The following is a 19,565-nucleotide window of genomic DNA, read 5'->3' on the forward strand; positions in this document are numbered from 1 at the left end:
ACCATCCATTTTTTATCGCATGCCCTGTGTGTGTAGTGCCTGCATTGCATCCAATGGTAGGAAGCAAGTCATGGCTTCCTTGTTTGCATGGTTGCATTATCACTCTGATAACATTCTATCCATTGTTAGTCGAGTGTAAGCATTCCCTGCACTAGGAGGATGGATTAAATCCAATGGGTATGGGTGGCTTGCTGGCTGGGAGTGGAACAGAGAGCTGGTCAAGAGAAAGAAACCGAGGAAGGCTAGGCTGGGAGGATGGACTAAATACAATGGGTATTGGTGGCTTTCTCGATGGGAGAGGAACTGAGAGCTGGTCGAGAGAAAGAAACTGAGGAAGGCTGGGCTAGGAGAAGAAACTCAACTCGGCCAAGAAGGAAACACAGTGGGTGACATTACTTACGTTATTGTTACCTGCCTTCTTCTTAATCACTTCCCTCATCAAACTTACTGCTCCTTCGACACCTCCCTGCCGCTGTGAGATATATTTCCATCTGATCCAAATGGAAAATGGCATCAACCCATGGTACTCATCCACCCATATTATTCATTGACCCATGGAATTTACCCATGGTATTGTAAATGACATCTGCCCGTGGTATTGTAAAATCCACCCATGGTATTCATTCACCCATGGAATTTACCCATGGTATTGTAAATGGCATCTGCCCATGGTATTGTAAAATCCACCCATGGTATTCATTCACCCATGGAATTGACCCGTGGTATTGTAACTGAAAAAAAACTATAAGTAACAAGTCACATTTTGCAAAAGGACAGATTGTCTGCCACAATGTAGCCTTTACAGTTCAGAGACATGTAGCGACCACATCTCTTCTCAAAGATAAGCTACCATCGCCCTAGCTGGTTTATTTTCATTACTATTTTAAATAAAAGTTTCTTTGTGGCTTTCTTTATTGGGAATTCTCCTATTTTTCTTCTGGAAATTCAAGTTTTCAGATCTTGGGGCCTTTCCCCCAAGATCCATTTCAATCTTCCATATCATGAGGGTCTCTCTCCCCAAGATCCATTTCAATCTCTTAGATCTTGGGGGCCTCCCCCAAAGATCTGAATCAGTGGTATCAGAGCAGGTTATGATTCCATGGGAATGAGGGTTTGATGCATATTTCAGTATCAAAATTTTCAGAAATATTAAACAAACTTCAGGCGTGTGCTACAACCTCCACAGAGCACTTTCTTGGGTCAAGCAGGAAGAAATTTTCTTTTTTTTATTTTTTTGCAAGAATTTTTTTTGGGCGGGGACTTTGCAGATCAGATTTGAAACATTTGGTACAAACCTTACAAAAACAAATACCAGATCTGGATTCCTCTCAAAAAATCACCCAATTTCAAAAAAAAATGGGTCGAATCGGAGTTCGGATGTGGGAGATATCGCTAATTTAAAATCAGCTATTTTATCAGAATTTTTGTGACGGCGGAACTATTGCAGTGTGAATCTGAGAGCTCAGAGTGTCTAGATAAGGATTTCCAACTCATGGGAAGATGCAAAATGATCATTTTGCTTCCAAAAACAGGTTATAATAAATATTCTGAGTTATATTGGCTGAGTTATGTCCATTTTAATTATGGGGCAACATTCGGAGTGGGTTCCCATTGGAGACGTGCCCTCCCACCCTACTTTAGTAGGCACCTGCTTCACATTCATCAGTTTCAACATAGCAGCTTTCGGCTTGAGTTATTTGAAGACGTGCCCTCCCACCCCAGGCTATGTAGGCACCTGCTACTTCATCAGCAACCAACATCATGGTTATGGGTCAACCGCATAAAATCCTTGTCATCGAAGTCCATTTGCTAGGCCGCACACTGTCAAAATCACATTTGGTCACAAGCATTACAGGGTATCTCTATCCTCAGATCTTTGTTTATCAGGGTTTTGGGTTAACCACATAAAACCCTTATCTTCAATGGCTCTTCATATTCAACAAAGGCTTCACAGGAGGGAACTTTACGCAATGGGGACCATTGCTTCTTAAGGAGGGAGGAATGATCCAAATGGAAAATGACATCAACCCATGGTACTCATCCACCCATATTATTCATTGACCCATGGAATTTACCCATGGTATTGTAAATGACATCTGCCCGTGGTATTGTAAAATCCACCCATGGTATTCATTCACCCATGGAATTTACCCATGGTATTGTAAATGGCATCTGCCCATGGTATTGTAAAATCCACCCATGGTATTCATTCAGCCATGGAATTGACCCGTGGTATTGTAACTGAAAAAAAACTATAAGTAACAAGTCACATTTTGTAAAAAGACAGATTGTCCGGCACAATGTAGCCTTTACAGTTCAAAGGCATGTAGCGACCACATCTCTTCTCAGAGATAAGCTACCATCGCCCTAGCTGGTTTATTTTCATTACTATTTTAAATAAAAGTTTCTTTGTGGTTTTCTTTATTGGGAATTCTCCTATTTTTCTTCTGGAAATTCAAGTTTTCAGATCTTGGGGCCTTTCCCCCAAGATCCATTTCAATCTTCCAGATCATGAGGGTCTCTCCCCCCAAGATCCATTTCAATCTCTTAGATCTTGGGGGCCTCCCCCCAAGATCCGGATCACCATCTGCCTTCATCAAACTTACAGGTTCGACCTGAACAACTGCCTATGAGGAGATATGTTGTTGCCTTCTCATGCTTGCTTGCTTCGAACTAATTGAGTCCCTTCTGCATAGTCCCTCCTACAGGAGCCAACATGGCCTGAGCTTTTCTTGTGGATCGGTCCAAGTGAGCATCCAACAAGGCTACTTAGCTTGATGAAGGATTTCAGTCGTCTTCGCTTTAGGGCTATGACTCCTCCCCATCCTCTCACAGCGGGAAAACTAACTTAGAGTATTACTATTAGCTAACTCTTTTATAATTAGATTGCATATTCAACAATCCCAACTGATTTGACCGTGAAGAGGTTCTTCTAAAACTGTTCAATGTGCATGGAGGGGTTGTGTTTGTTAGAATCCGTCTTGTATGTCAGTGTGAGATTGATTCTTCTTCAAAACCCTGTTTTGAAGAAGAAATCATTAAATGTATTTTTTAGAATATGTATCAAATTCTCCAGCTCTTCAAATGGCAGTGGTTTCATCAACTCCTATCCCTGCAAGTAGACAAAGAAAAAGCCTCTCATCATATCGATTTGCAATGATGCTGGTGACATGTGTCAATCCTAGCTGTGCACTTCAAAATATTTCCCAGGCGATTTGCTAAGACAAAAACGTATGGTACAGGATTAATGGATCTCGGGGTTGGATCTTTTGCAGTTGCAAATGCATTAGTTTCAAAACAGGCACGCAACATTGATTCGGTGTCCATGTTGGGGAATATGGTGTACACTGGAATTTCTTTTTCACTCTTGCAGCAGTGGCCATTGTGACATCAATAATAAATATTCATCCCCAATACTGTGGCTTCTTTGGATGTGCAATTCTCATAGTTTATCAAGCAGTCCTGTTGTGTGGATTAAATCGTTACCTCATTTCAGATCAGAGGGGTGCAAATATCATTAGTCTGAAAAAAGAGGGCATCTTTAGTTTATTTGGATATTGGGGCTTATACCTTGTCAGTGTCAACTTAGGCTATCATCTCTTCTTCCTAAAGAAACCCATTAGTTCTAGAGTAGCTTCAATTGGAGGGAAATCAAGTATTGCAATCGAAGTTTGGCTGCTTGACGGTTTCCTTTGGGTGATAACAATCTTTTCGGATAAGTTTGTAGAGAAAAATTTCTCGTCGCATGTGCAATTTGGCATATGTAACTTTTGTTCTGGCACAAAACTTTGAGGTTCTTGGGATGCTTATGCTCTCAGATTTGGTCCCCACAAGAAAATCATTGGTCCTTGAGGAAGTCTTTGATTAGAATGTGCTTGTGACTTTCCTCCTGGCAAATATATTAACGGGCCTTGTAAATGTGTCGATGACTACTGTTTTGTTTCTCCATTCCTAGCCTACTGCATTTTTGCTTTTATATGCAATGGTTTTGATTTCAGAGGTCGCTGTTTTCCAGGAATCTGTGCTTTAGATTTTATTTGATGGACAGAGGAGATAGATCATAAAAGCCTGTGCGTGGGTGGCTCTCTTTCCTTTTTCTGGATCTTCTTTTCAAGTTCCATTGAGCGCTGAAATGTTTATGGTTATGTAGGGACAAAAGTATCCGCTGGTATCATCAGTGGACGTGAGCGCCCCAAATGCAAATGATGTAAACATTGGTTAATCTATTGTTTCAGTTTTTGGTATTTCGGATACTTTGTGTCAAGGTGCAGAGTACCTATGAAGGTTTGCAGGTGGAATCACAGTTATGGACAATTGCTTGTTCCGGCTTGGAAACGATCCTGTAAAGATGATAAAGGATGTTAAGCATGCAATAGTTGATGGTGAAGGATGTCGGGTCTTTGGTGTTCTGGATGTTCAAAGGGTCGCTGGAAATTTCCACATTTCGGTGCATGACTTGAATATTATTGTTGCTCAACAGATATTCGAGGGTGCAAATCATGTTAATGTGAGCCATGTAATTCATGATCTATCATTTAGGCTCAAATACCCTGGAATACACAATCCACTTGATGATACTATCTGCATTCTTCGCGATGCAAGTGGCACCTTCAAACATTACATCAAGATTGTTCCCACTGAATAAAGATATCTGTCAAAGGAAGTATTGCCAACAAATCAATTTTCTGTAACAGAATACTTTGTGGCAATGAAAGATTCTGACTGGAGCTAGCCAGCGGTCTATTTTTTGTATGATCTTTCTCCTATCACTGTTACCATAAGGGAGGAAAAGCGTAGTTTCACTCACTTTAATACGCGTCTTTGTGTTGTTCTTGGGGGCACTTTTACTCTGACAGGAATGCTGGATCGATGGATGTATCGTCTTATTGAAGCTGCAACTCGCAAATCTTCGAGTCTTGGAATATTCTGAGATTTTTCAATGGAGCAATTTTGACTGAGAATTCTAAACCCAGTGACGTTCTTATCGAAGCTGGAAACAAATGATAAAGATGTGGAGTTACATTTCAAGCAAACCGTAAAGCATCGAATCATACATTTATCATGTTACTGGTTAAGTACGAGAACCAATAAATGAGTTGTGTTGTTGTTATCGCCCGGGCGTAAATATACTCGCAGCTTGGAACCTCTTAACGAGTCTGGGATATACCGCCTGCAAAAAATCCTTCGCAGTGTAGGAGCGTGGCGGCCACTAGGTCCGCCCTCATCACCACTGCTACTTTCACGAACAATGCGGGCGCCCCAATAACAGATATTTACAACAAAAAGGCTTTCTTCTTTAGATATGGAATCGGGTGAAGTGAACCTTGCCAGAGCACTAAAATCGGTCCTCATTCACACTACCAAGACATCAACCACAACAGAAAAATAGGAACCAATTTCCTATTAATGACTTCAGTTAATAAATCAAAAGGATCTGCGCTCCGGTTTATTAGCCATCAGAGGATTTCAAGGGGAACGATCTTCTGTTTTAGGAAAAAGGAATGATTTTATCTCTTTTTTAACTATAGGTGAAACAACGCCCCTGTTTTGGGGGTCGATCTGTTGTGTTTTTTTTAGAATATTTTATTTAATGTATAAAAATAATCATTTGTAAAGGAGTGTGGAGAGAAAAGAGAGAATTCTGAGTGCTGGTGGAGGAGAACAGAGAGCTTACTTGTACAGTTTTTGACAGAGATTTTAATGAAAAATACAGCTCTGACCCCTGAGATTCCTGTGGTATGACAATTTAGCATAAGTTTTCCTTCTGTTTCATATGTAACCTGTTATGTTTTCATTTCACTTCATGATCATTTCCAATTGAACAAATGAAGTGTTTAGGTAGAATTCATAATATTTTATGCTCTGTCTATAAGTTTGTTCATATTTAATGTTTTCTTCTGTTTGACAAGGATTCATCCTCTATGCCCTTGTCAGCTCCTCAGCAGTCTTGCCTTTCCATTTAATCTTAATTTGATGTTAAATTTCTTGCCTACCTTGCCTCAGGGGATAATCTGTGTTTTTGATTACATTTCTCTATTCAAGCTATTACTTTGCCCATGCAGCCCAGAAAAACCCCATCATTTTATTAAAAACCCTTTTTATCAATTTACTAGCCTAAAATCAGTTTCTTTTAAAAGTCATCTTCAGCTCCTTTTAGCAAACTTTTTGCTGAGATAGACTGGAGAGAGCCCTCTCCTGCCCCGTAGGGCTAGCTACGAGGCTAAGTGGTTTGATTTTGCCTTGGAGTTTACCTTTTTCAGCCTGAGGTGAAATTTCAAGCGCTAACATATTGGCGACCATACTGGGGAGAACATTCGACTTGTTGATTGTCTTGTCCCAGTACATGAAATCAAATTGCAGATCTGATGCTGATGGTGGACAGCAGTCAGACACATATGCAGGCTGAACCATTCACCTGGCGACTCCAACTCGATCCAGACAGTCCAGTGCTTGCTGATCCATTTATGCAATGGTGGGGTATGTGGCAAACCCTGCCCTGTGTGAAGCTCTAAACGAAGTTAGAGAATGGTTAGTGGATATTGAAATTAATGAAGAATTTTTCAGTACCTTCCTTCAATGTTTGAAATCTCCGAAGTTTCATCTTGAAACTAAAACTGGTGTTTGTGAGTTAGTTGTTGAAAGAATCGAAAAGGAGATTCAATGTTTAGATGAGCAAATCCAGTCATATGATTTCCAAGACCCTAAAAAGTTCTTGGAAATCCTTCCTCCTTCGCAACAAGAAATAACAGACTTGCCTATAGATGTTTACATTGACAATGTGCAGCTGGAGGTATGTATTGCAGAGTTGGGGCAGCCAACAGAGTCCGGTTTCCGCGATCCAATGGCAGCATACATGGAAAAGTTTTTCAGTTTGACTGACAAATCAAGCTGTCTTATACATAGCCAGGCTCATTACGTGCATGAAGGGCTGCCAACAATTACATCTGTGTCCTCGTGGAAGCATTCTCGAGTGGCATCATTCTCAGGTTTACTTGAATGGTTAATCTGGCATTTTAGTATTACTTGATCTACTGTTTGTACAGTAAAGTAGGGTAGATTTTGTAAATAAATAAGCAGCCAAAAGGCAGCATTTTGTTCCAGTTTCATTACAGTTTAGTTTGAAGTTTGCCGAATTAGTCTTTCAATTCAGTCAGTTTCCAGTTAATAAGTTGAGTCTTCAGTTGTGTCGATTTGTTGAAATCATGACTCCATTGCCCAATGGATGGAGGCACTGTCTGCTCTCCCAAAGTTCTGTGGTTCTTGGCACCTCCAAAAAGCGGCAGCTGCCATCCCAAGTGGAGCCGATGTTAGACTCCGTCTTGTATGTCAGTGTGAGATTGATTCTTCTTCAAAACCCTGTTTTGAAGAAGAAATCATTAAATGTATTTTTTAGAATATGTTCAAATTCTCCAACTCTTCAAATGGCAGTGGTTTCATCAACTCCTATCCATGCAAGCAGACAAAGAAAAAGCCTCTCATCATATCGATTTGCAATGATGCTGGTGACATGTGTCAATCCTGGCTGTGGACTTCAAAATATTTCCCAGGCGATTTGCTAAGACAGAAACGTATGGTACAGGATTAATGGATCTCGCGGTTGGATCTTTTGCAGTTGCAAATGCATTAGTTTCAAAACAGGCACGCAAAATTGATTCGGTGTCCATGTTGGGGAATATGGTGTACACTGGAATTTCCTTTTCACTCTTGCAGCAGTGGCCATTGTGACATCAATAATAAATATTTATCCCCAATACTGTGGCTTCTTTGGATGTGAAATTCTCATAGTTTATCAAGCAGTCCTGTTGTGTGGATTAAATCGTTACCTCATTTCAGATCAGAGGGGTGCAAATATCATTAGTCTGAACAAAGAGGGCATCTTCAGTTTATTTGGATATTGGGGTTTATACCTTGACAGTGTCAACTTAGGCTATCATCTCTTCTTCCAAAAGAAACCCATTAGTTCTAGAGTAGCTTCAATTGGAGGGAAATCAAGTATTGCAATCGAAGTTTGGCTGCTTGACGGTTTCCTTTGGGTGCTAACAATCTTTTTGGATAAGTTTGTAGAGAAAAATTTCTCGTCGCATGTGCAATTTGGCATATGTAACTTTTGTTCTGGCACAAAACTTTGAGGTTCTTGGGATGCTTATGCTCTCAGATTTGGTCCCCACAAGAAAATCATTGGTCCTTGAGGAAGTCTTTGATCAGAATGTGCTTGTGACTTTCCTCCTGGCAAATATATTAACGGGCCTTGTAAATGTGTTGATGACTACTGTTTTGCTTCTCCATTCCAAGCCTACTGCATTTTTGCTTTTATATGCAGTGGTTTTGATTTCAGGGGTCGCTATTCTCCAGGAATCTGTGCTTTAGATTTGATTTGATGGATAGAGGAGATAGATCATAAAAGCCTGTGCGTGGGTGGCTCTCTTTCCTTTTTCTAGATCTTCTTTTCAAGTTCCATTGAGTGCTGAAATGTTTCTGGTTATGTAGGGACAAAAGTATCCGCTGGTATCATCAGTGGACGTGAGCGCCCCAAATGCAAATGATGTAAACATTGGTTAATCTATTGTTTCAGTTTTTGGTATTTCGGATACTTTGTGTCAAGGTGCAGAGTAGCTATGAAGGTTTGCAGGTGGAATCACAGTTATGGACAATTGCTTGTTTCGGCTTGGAAACGATCCTGTAAATATGATAAAGGATGTTAAGCATGCAATAGATGATGGTGAAGGATGTCGGATCTTTGGTGTTCTGGATGTTCAAAGGGTCGCTGGAAATTTCCACATTTCGGTGCATGACTTGAATATTATTGTTGCTCAACAGATATTCGAGGGTGCAAATCATGTTAATGTGAGCCATGTAATTTATGATCTATCATTTAGGCTCAAATACCCTGGAATACACAATCCACTTGATGATACTGTCCACATTCTTCGCGATGCAAGTGGCACCTTCAAACATTACATCAAGATTGTTCCCACTGAATACAGATATCTGTCAAAGGAAGTATTGCCAACAAATCAATTTTCTGTAACAGAATACTTTGTGGCAATGAAGGATTCTGACCGGAGCTGGCCAGCTATCTATTTTTTGTATGATCTTTCTCCTATCACTTTTACCATAAGGGAGGAAAAGCGTAGTTTCACTCACTTTAATACGCGTCTTTGTGCTGTTCTTGGGGGCACTTTTGCTCTGACAGGAATGCTGGATCGATGGATGTATCGTCTTATTGGAGCTGCAACTCGCAAATCTTCGAGTCTTGGAATATTCTGAGATTTTTCAATGGAGCAATTTTGATTGAGAATTCTAAACCCAGTGACGTTCTTATCGAAGCTGGAAACAAATGATAAAGATGTGGAGTTACATTTCAAGCAAACCGTAAAGCATCGAATCATACATTTATCATGTTACTGGTTAAGTACGAGAACCATTAAAATGAGTTGTGTTGTTGTTATCGCCCGGGCATAAATATACTCGCAGCTTGGAACTTCTTAACGAGTCTGGGATATACCGCCTGCAAAAAATCCTTCGCAGTGTAGGAGCGTGGCAGCCACTAGGTCCGCCCTCATCACCACTGCTACTTTCACGAACAATGCGGGCACCCCAATAACAGATATTTACAACAAAAAGGCTTTCTTCTTTAGATATGGAATCGGGTGAAGTGAACCTTGCCAGAGCACTAAAACCGGTCCTCATTCACGCTACCAAGACATCAACCACAACAGAAAAATAGGAACCAATTTCCTATTAATGACTTCAGTTAATAAATCAAAAGGATCCGCGCTCCGGTTTATTAGCCATCAGAGGATTTCAAGGGGAATGATCTTCTGTTTTAGGAAAAAGGAATGATTTTATCTCTTTTTTAACTGCAGGTGAAACAACGCCCCTGTTTTGGGGGTCGATCTGTTGTGTTTTTTTTAGAATAGTTTATTTAATGTATAAAAATAATCATTTGTAAAGTAGTGTGGAGAGAAAAGAGAGAATTCTGAGTGCTGGTGGAGGAGAACAGAGAGCTTACTTGTACAGTTTTTGACAGAGATTTTAATGAAAAATACAGCTCTGACCCCTGAGATTCCTGTGGTATGACAATTTAGCATAAGTTTTCCTTCTGTTTCATATGTAACCTGTTATGTTTTCATTTCACTTCATGATCATTTCCAATTGAACAAATGAAGTGTTTAGGTAGAATTCATAATATTTTATGCTCTGTCTATAAGTTTGTTCATATTTAATGTTTTCTTTTGTTTGACAAGGATTCATCCTCTATGCCCTTGTCAGCTCCTCAGCAGTCTTGCCTTTCCATTTAATCTTAATTTGATGTTAAATTTCTTGCCTACCTTGCCTCAGGGGATAATCTGTGTTTTTGATTACATTTCTCTGTTCAAGCTATTACTTTGCCCATGCAGCCCAGAAAAACCCCATCATTTTATTAAAAACCCTTTTTATCAATTTACTAGCCTAAAATCAGTTTCTTTTAAAAGTCTTCTTCAATGCCTTTTAGCAAACTTTTTGCTGAGATAGACTGGAGAGAGCCCTCTCTTGCCCCGTAGGGCTAGCTACGAGGCTAAGTGGTTTGATGTTGCCTTGGAGTTTATCTTTTTCAGCCTGAGGTGAAATTTCAAGCGCTAACAGTGTTAATAAGATTTCCTATGGCTCTTATAGAGTAAGCAGTGGGTTTCTGGGGCGAATAATAGCCCTGCTGCAGGAGAAACAATTATTCAATTGCAGAGGAAGATGAAGGAGACGTTCATGAACAAGTAGTACTACAATATTGTTATTCAAAGGTAGTAATAGGGTTGTCGAGCCTGCCAGAGTAAATGTAGACAGCCATGTGCCAGAGTACATGCAGATAGCCAAGTGATTCGGATAACCATGCAGTGTCATGTAGTTGGACAGCTCAAGGCATAAGTGATAGTAGAAGATGACACCAACGTCTCTACAAGACATGTTTGTGCAAAATAAATATTACTTATTAACTCTAACATTTAATACTAAGGAAGTAATGCCAACATTACTTGTTATTGAAAAACAGAAATGAGGTGAATCCTTTCAACTTAGGAAATTTTAAGAAGAATATGAACCTTTATATGAAGAAAATGAAGCTCGACCTCGGGAAGAGGCCAAATAAGAACAAAAAAATTCTTATTGGTTGAAAAAAACATTGTAACTATTTGATAGGGTAAGTGGACGGTGAAGAGACAACTTTATGAAAATAAAATCAAAACTTTGGTTAATTTATGAAGAGACTAGTGTTAGTGCAAAATATCAAATACTATAGTCCCATGCCGCAGGCAGCAGGGGCTAATAAAAATTTACATAGATCGAACGTAAGGGAGACATAAATATAACTAAGACATAAAGTTAGGTAATAACAATGAAGCAGTCTCATCCCGATGTAAGAAATGGAAAAGTCGAGTACCATCATCCTAGCATATAAGCATAAGAAAATAAATACATCATGTCATCAAAGTCGAGTGAGTATCCAATATATGGATGCAACTAAGATATCAAAAAAATTGAATCCTAAGCTATGTCAAAGTATTCATGAGGGGAAAAATGCTCCGTAGTATATGTTTAGTCCTGTATATCTTCCTCTTCCGGATATGTGTCCATGAGAGGCATATGATAATATTGATACCGTTTGTTGTTATTGTACTTTGTCACGTGCCAAGTACCAAATGCTTGTTGTGTACCTTTTTTGGAAAGTTGGTTTGCTGTATTATTCTGCTCCCTATAAATATGATGACAAGAGAGGAAATGAAAATGAGCTTTGTGTCACATCACTTCATCCAATATACTTTTGAGAGTGTGTGTGTGACAGGTGGATTTGGAAGTGAAATAATTGATCACTAGTTTTGAATCACAAAAAAATTGTAGCTTTGTGCATTGTTTCTCAAGTGTAAAGAGAAGCAGTAGTTTGAGACTATGTAATTCAACGTAATTGCTGGAGCATTGACCCAGACCAAACTTCAACTGAAAGTAATGATGTTCAGATATGTAGAGAACAACCCCTCCACCACAATGTCCCTATTGTGAGGAACAATCAAAATAATCCCAGGGGAGTGATCGATCAATGATTTCCTCAGTGATAATGTGAAGGGCTGAGGCATTCTCTTCATCTTGGAGCATGAAATATATGGCTAAAGCCTGTTTCACAGTTCTCTCTAGAGAAAATGGTTGGTCCTAAAATATTTTCTGGTTGTGGCCAATCCACTTGTACTGTGAGTGGAGGTTTTATGGAACTCACACCATTTTCCCATGTCATTCCTTTTCTTCATGGTATTGTTCTTTTCTTGCGGCTTCGATGGGTTGTCCTAGGTAGCCCTACCTTGGCTTGGTCCTTTTTTCTATGTTTTGGGGGTTCCTTTTCCTTGCTTTTGATTCGCAGATCCAAAGTCCCACTTCTTTTGTTTAAACTTATGCTCAAAATTTACAGTGTACCAGTATGATGTGCAGAGCGAGGAAATGTTGAGGAACTTCATCTCGCCATGGATGTACTTGTGTGGAGAGCCACGATACTTGAGCAGCAAATGCTACTCAGTATCCTTGATACCCAGCTTCGTGCGAAGGGTATGGAAAATATTTGGGAACTCCAACGCATCTAGGTCCACTTTATGTATTTATCTTCATAGTTCCTGACAGGGTAATATTGTTACTTGATGGCATCTCGAAAAGAATCCCAAGTGGATGCGACTGAAAACATTGAGGGTTCACTCTCGTCCATTTGTTCACAATAGGTTTCCCACTACTCCTTGATGTGTGGGGCGGATTTGAGAAGTGTAAAGGTAATCTTTTCTCGATTGGAAAAGTCATGAACTGAAAAAATATCCTTCCAAAATATTTAACCATTTATATACGGCATCTGCATCTATCAAGCCTTCAAATATGGAAATATCGAAGTTAACTTGTACCTTAAAAGGAGTGGTGCCTACAGAGTTGTTGCTGGATGAAATTGCATCGCCTGTGGGTAGTCTTTGAAAAATTTTGGAAACGTTATCCATCATTGCATACCTTTATCGCTCAAGGGCTTCCTCGAGCCACATTTTGAAAGGATCTCCTGCCCCCTCATATTTATGTCCTTCCACCATGGGAGGTCGCCAGGTTTTGCAAGACTGATCTTGCAACAGTGCAACCAAATCGAGTCCTAACTCTTTATACTCTTACCTCATTGGGGACATGCAAAGAAAAAGAGAGAAAGAGAAGACCGATACGATACCACTGATCTGAGCTTAAACATGAATGCAACAACTTATAGATATAATCATAAATAAAGATATGCAGTAGAAAAACACTTCATTTCATTAACAAAAAAATATTGAACTATGCTTACAAACAAAATGGAAATAAGATATCTCAAGCAATGGTAGCTTATCTCTAAGAAGAGATGTGGTGGATACATTCCTCTGAACTTTGTTACAATGAGGCTCAAAGGCCTATTTATTATTGAGAAACAATGGAAAACTCTAAACATCCAAAAACCTAACCCTAGGAGATGAAGCCACAAAACACTGTGCCCCGTTCGGGTAAATTGGTACATCAACGTCCCAGGGCTGTAACTTTGGCATACCATATTCGTTTAGCTATCATAATACCTCATTTCAAAGATATCTAAAAGGAGGCCGACACTAAATTACCAAGACTAATTTGGGGCTCCAGAAGTTCACAGCCCGAAAAACTGCCAAAAATACTAAATTGTGCTACAGTTAAGGAAATCGAAAACTAAAAGATACAGTGTTCGGGGTCCAAGTGGAATAGGATGGTGGCCACCAATATGCAACTAGATTGGGCCTTTACTGTTGCTAAATGATGCAGCTAAGGTACTCTGAGATCAAAAAGTTTTGTTTCTTTCAATTTCTCATTCTCTGTATTCCCCCTTGCATCTCCATATTATGTGAGCTATTGAATATGGGGCAAAAATAGTTTTCTTGTCAATTTTGAAAGATGCTTTGAAATATTCCCATGTCTACAACTTGATATGTGACACTGGGGCTTCCCTTGGAGGGCTCTTTAGGGCATCTATCCACCACTTGATTCTCTTGTAGCTTTTGTATGAGAGACATTTCTTTATTTTGTTGGGGAGCTTCCTTAATTGCATCTTTTACCCTTAGCTCCATTTCAAAGTGTTGTAAGAATTTATGAGTACCTATTCTTGTCCTTGACTTGAGGTGGTGGATTTTCGGTCATGAATATGCTTTTCTTTTTCATCTAGTCCTTTCTTTTCCATTATATCTAATTGAAGAGATTCTCCCACTGGATCCTCTCTTGGGGGCAGCCTATGAGTGGTGGCATCTAGCTATCATTTTTTGAGAGTTGTGCTGAGATATTTTGAGGGCCCCATTTGTCCCTTTGCTCCTTTGTTTTTTCTCTTCCCCTTAGACGATTGATGCATACACATACATTGATTCAGCGTGAATATTATTCTCTAGTGGCTCTTGTTCAAAATCTTCTCTATAACTTTGGAGTTGTCTTTTGTTTTCGAATATCAACCCCTTTATTTTCTAGCTAGGGGCACTAGGTTCTTCTTCTCACTAGAGGATCTACAATCAACCCTATGAAAACATGTCTTTTTTCCTCTGTTTGTTGGAGGGTTCGGTGGGGTTGTTGGAAGGAGGGGTGGGGAGGATTTCTTTGGGAAATATTCTCAAAATTACCATAGTCATGGAAATTATTTAACTTCAATGGAAACTTCTCATCAGTCAATTGTTACACATGGATCTAGTTAGCTATTTCGATTTCTATAGTCTTAAGAAGTCCTTCTTCCATTTTTCTCACAAATCTGAGCATGATAGAACATGCCTGATCTTGGTTTAGCATTGTCAAAATGCATCCCTATCTTAATTCAGATTTTAACGTGTTTCATTGCCCTAGAGTCCAGAGAAATATTTGGCATGCCTCACCATCAGATCCCTCCTGGAGGTCCTCCACTGTGGTTCATTGTCGATAGCGGTAGCCAAAAGAACCTCGTTTTAGTGGACGTCATGAAGTGGTTGGGCGTACTAAAGACAAGACATCCACAACCTTACACCATCGGGTGGCTTCACAGATGAGGTATTGTGTGATGAGGTGTTAATCCCTTCACAGATGAGGTATTGTGTGATGTTGCTCCTTGAAGTTTGTGATGTATTATTAAAACAACCATACTTGTGAAAGTGACATGTTGTCTCATTAGGGGAATTTTGAGGTATAAAATGGGCCTCCTACGGAAATTATAGAATAATAGTGGAAATAATAAAATAAGATTAGATTACATCATCAAATTTTAGAGGGAAAAAAAAAAAAAAATATATATATATATATATATATATATATATATATATATAGTTTAACTCGTATTTTCACTTTATCTCCCTATGGATTTACTCAAATGTCGAGAAAAAGCACTCTTTGGGTGCATAATTTAATTCCTCATCCAAGGAGTGCTCATTTTGCATACTTCAATGGACCCTACTACACAAAAAATGAGAAATACATGAAAAACATGGTTTCAATCACGTTTTATCATGTATTTCTAATTTTTCATGTAGTAGAGTCCATCAAAATTATTCACAAAAGTACTCCTTGGATGGTGAATGAAATTTTGCATCCAACAAGTACTCACACTCGAAATTTGAGTAAAACCATAGGGAGATAAGTTGAAAATACGAGTTAAAAGAGTACTTTTATTATTTTATTATTTTTTAATCATTTTACTTTTTTACTCCAAAAATGGTGAATCACCCCCATGGTTGAAATCATCATCTTGAATCCTATTGGTTCTTATAAAGTTTATTTGGGTTGTACATTTTTCTTAGGAGGCCCATTTTAGACGTCAAAATTCCCCTAATGATGAGGCTAGACCTCACTCTATGATTCTTACTTTGGGCAATGAGTTGTACAGGATACCAGAGGTAGCCCTTCCTACCACCATCTCTTTGATCACTCCAAAGCAATGAAATAAGATTATTTCCTAGATCAGGAAATTTATTTTCCTTGTGATATCCCCTCAGGGCAAGAATAAGGTAGTGGCCATGACTTCTAGATACGCACAACAACAATATATGGAAACGGTTTTGGAGGAGTACAAGGAAATTTTCACCTAACCTACAGGGGTACCTCTGCATTTTTAGGTCAAGCACTCCATCAATCTAACCCTGGGCGTGCCGCGACCCAATGCACTAATCTATCGACACTCTATTCTGGAGAACAATGAGATCAAGAGGCATATTCAGGAGTTGTTGCTGAAAGGGCACATCAGGCCAAGCTTCTCACCATGTGGGAGACCGATTTTATTGGTATAAAAGAAGGACATGACATGGAGACTCTGTATCGACTGTCAGATGTTAGACAAGATCACTTTCCAGGATGGGTACTCAATCCCATGGATTGATGACCTTTTGTACCATCTCATGGGGGCCAAGTATTTTAAGAAAAATTGACTTGAATTCCAGCTATCACCACATGCCTATCAAACCCTCTGATGTGTGGAATACTACCACCAAATAGAAGGAGGGCCTTTTCGAATGGTTGGTCATGCGTTTCAAGTTGATGAATGCCACCACAACCTTCATGATATTGATGGATGACATCTTATGACCTTTCACCAATGCATTCATGGTGGTATATTTAGATGACCTCTTGATCTTCAACCAGAGTTGGGGAGAGAACCTCCACCATATTCGACAGGTCCTTCAAACCATGCGACAACACAAGATATGTGCCAATTTGGAAACAATGCAGTTTTAGCATTACCGAGGTTCAATATCTCGACTACATCATTGATGAGCAGGATGTGCATGTGGACCCAACCAACATACAAGTCATTCAAGATTGACCAACCCCAACAACTCTAACAGAGTTCCGTAGCATTCTGGGTTTTGCGAATTTCTACCGCAGTTTCGTGTTGGGGTTATCTCATATCACTTAGCCTTTAATTCAAGTCACCAAGGGTGGTGGGAAAGACATTTTTTTTTTGTTCAAAACCCAATAGAAGGATTTTTTTGAGTTGAAGCATCGCCTCTGCTCTGTACTAATCCTCACATTACTAGACCTGTGGAAACCATTTTAGACTAACACAGATGCCTCTGACTATGCTATTAATTAAGTTATTACTTAGCAGGGGCATCCAATGGCTTACCACACTGAGAACTTTCAAACATAGTTCGAAAGTATTCTACTTACGATAAATAAATGTATTCCAATGTGCAAGCCTGCCATCAATGGAAGTACTACATTATGGAGAAGGAAATGGTCATCCACATAGACCACCGACCCGTGTAGTTCATACAGACATGATGCAGGAGCATGAGGCTTGAAGGCAAAAGGCTTTGAACTTATTCCAAAAATCCAAAAAAAGTTTACAAGAAAAGGAGTGGGGTCCTTTAGCTATTAATTTACGAAGCTTTCTAGTTAGGATTTGAACTAGAATCTAGGATTTGGATTATCATGTAATAAATTCAAGTTGTTAGTTGTAGTGGAGATTCTCGAGGAGAATATCTTGCAGATTAGATAGGATTAGTCAGTTCGATCCTTTGATTTAGGATCTAGTTGTTAATCAACAAGTACTTATGTAAGTTCTAAATCATTGGAAGGGGATTTGACTGATTCGACTTGTTTTGGCTATATATGATTAAGTTGTAGAAAACATAACTCTGTGTATCTTTTGTGTGAAATTCATCAATCCCGGAGGTGTTGTGTCCCTCTACAATGTTTCTGTGTATCTTTGAATTTCCAGTTTGGTTTAAACCTCAAAGTTCTATTGTTATGTGTGATCATATTTACCTTGATTTTGTCATGTATTAGCGACTGCAGGGTTAGAAGTGCATGAATTCTTGATCTAAGACTGAAGTCCCGCACTCATTATTAACCGTTGATTTCATTTTCAACGCATTGTGACATAGTCAACAACGGGGTTTGAGCCTATTATTAAACTTTGTGTTAATCGAAGTCCCGCGAGCCATTGATTCTAAAAACCTCTGTCATTGGGTGTTAATCTCAAGTCCGGACCTGAACCGTTATAAACTAGGGTTGATAATTATATCGGCTCCATGAGGTGGTATTGTCACATAGCTTTCCATGCGATATCACAGTGACCGTCGGATCACTGTTGATGTTGACAGTTGGATCACTAGTTAATATCGCATCGCAAGGTTCAAGAGTGAAAAACCTGGCTGGCGGAGTTGCGAAATGCGACACGTGATACGAATCATGCCGATGAATATCACATCGCAACATTAATAAGTAAAGGAACCCTTACAGGTGAGCTTGCAACATGCGATATGTGATGTTTAGGGGGTTTGTAAGGCATTTGGAGATTGCGGCTAAATTAGAGGTTCTGCTAATTTAGTGGAGTAACTAACTCTAGAGGTAGATGACTGATAATACACAAGAAATCCAAGCACACATTCCACTTGAACTAGAAGAAATTATTTCCGAATTTCAATGTTTGTCTCTTTCACCTGAACCTCGGCCACCATTTGTGGTATCAGAGCAGCCTACTGACATCGAATAGGGTCTCAAGGTTCAGAGAAATAAATCCATCATGGCTTGCAGAGTTGGAAGAGGATGTGGTAGAAGAGGGAGACCTATTGCAAATGCTGAAGTGATGGAAGATGTGCAACAGATGCAAGCTAGATTAGAAGCAATGGAAACAGGGAGAGATGCAGATGCTGGAGATGTCAGTGAACCTGAAGTTGAGCTGCAGAAGAGGAGGAACCTGTAGAAGTTACTCCTGAGATAAGGTTCTTTAAGTCAGTGTTGAAATCCACATCTAGACCCATAACTGAGGTTTCAATTTATGCAGGAAGATTAAATCTTGAGGAATTAATAAACTAGATTAATGACATGAAGAAATTCTTCGATTATGAAGAAACTGAGGATGAAAAGAAGGTGAAGTTTGTTGTCACAAAGTTGATAGGACATGTAGCACTTTGGTGGGATGGAGTGCAGGCAGAAAGAAGAAGACTTGGCGAACAACCAATTAAGAATTGGAACAAGATGGTGGAAAAACTGAAAGGTAAGTTTCTGCCAAGTGATTACTAGCAAACATTATTTAGACAGATGCAGAATCTTAGACAGAGGTCTATGGCAGTAAAGGAATAAACAAAGGAATTCTACAAGGTGAGCATAAGAGCTGGACAAATCCAAGATATAGATGAGAAGGTTGCCAGATATGCGAATGGTCTTACAATGGACATTCAAGATGAGATAAGTGTACTGTCTCCTAAAACAGTAGAAGATGCTTATCAGATGGTACTGAAGGCTGAAAAAAACTCATGGGGAAGAAGTCTGCCAAAAATAGAGGTACTTTCCAAGGAAGCGGAAGACAAGGTGGTAGAGGAAGATACACAACACCTAGAGATGGAGCTAGCAACAACTCAAGTTAGCATGCACCCATAGGAGGTGATGTAAGTGACAGAGGGAGTTTTTCCAGAGGAAGAGCAGGCAGATGTAGAGGAAGAGAAGTTAGATGTTACAGATGAACAAGCTGGGACACAGAGCCTATGAGTGCCTAGAAAATGCAAGAAAACCTCAGAGAAATGAAATTGTTGCTTAGATTGACGAGGAAGTAGTAGTGACGATAGAAGAAGAAAATG

General features: G+C 39.4%; 1 protein-coding gene and 3 pseudogenes across 1 annotated transcript; all 4 read left to right on the forward strand.

The window, feature by feature from the left end:
• Positions 1–3,084: 3,084 nt before the first annotated feature.
• LOC149223069 (uncharacterized protein At4g17910 pseudogene) lies at positions 3,085–4,222 on the forward strand (annotated as a pseudogene).
• Positions 4,223–4,306: 84 nt separating this feature from the next.
• Positions 4,307–4,996, forward strand: LOC149223070 (uncharacterized; annotated as a pseudogene).
• Positions 4,997–7,421: 2,425 nt separating this feature from the next.
• LOC149223071 (uncharacterized protein At4g17910 pseudogene) lies at positions 7,422–8,559 on the forward strand (annotated as a pseudogene).
• Positions 8,560–8,643: 84 nt separating this feature from the next.
• LOC149223072 (uncharacterized) lies at positions 8,644–9,304 on the forward strand. Its single transcript, XM_089387781.1, has one exon. The coding sequence runs from the start codon at positions 8,644–8,646 to the stop codon at positions 9,265–9,267; it is 624 nt and encodes a 207-aa protein (XP_089243907.1). The 3' UTR covers positions 9,268–9,304.
• Positions 9,305–19,565: the final 10,261 nt, after the last annotated feature.

Source organism: Pinus tabuliformis, chromosome Q, assembly GCF_031772625.1.
Source record: "Pinus tabuliformis cultivar Carrire ecotype Pingquan chromosome Q, CPIR1, whole genome shotgun sequence".
Classification (NCBI taxonomy): domain Eukaryota; kingdom Viridiplantae; phylum Streptophyta; class Pinopsida; order Pinales; family Pinaceae; genus Pinus; species Pinus tabuliformis.

What these genes read in the sequence shown, in the direction of transcription:
- LOC149223072 (XM_089387781.1), top strand. Translation starts at nt 8,644, where the DNA reads ATGGACAATTGCTTGTTTCGGCTTGGAAACGATCCTGTAAATATGATA.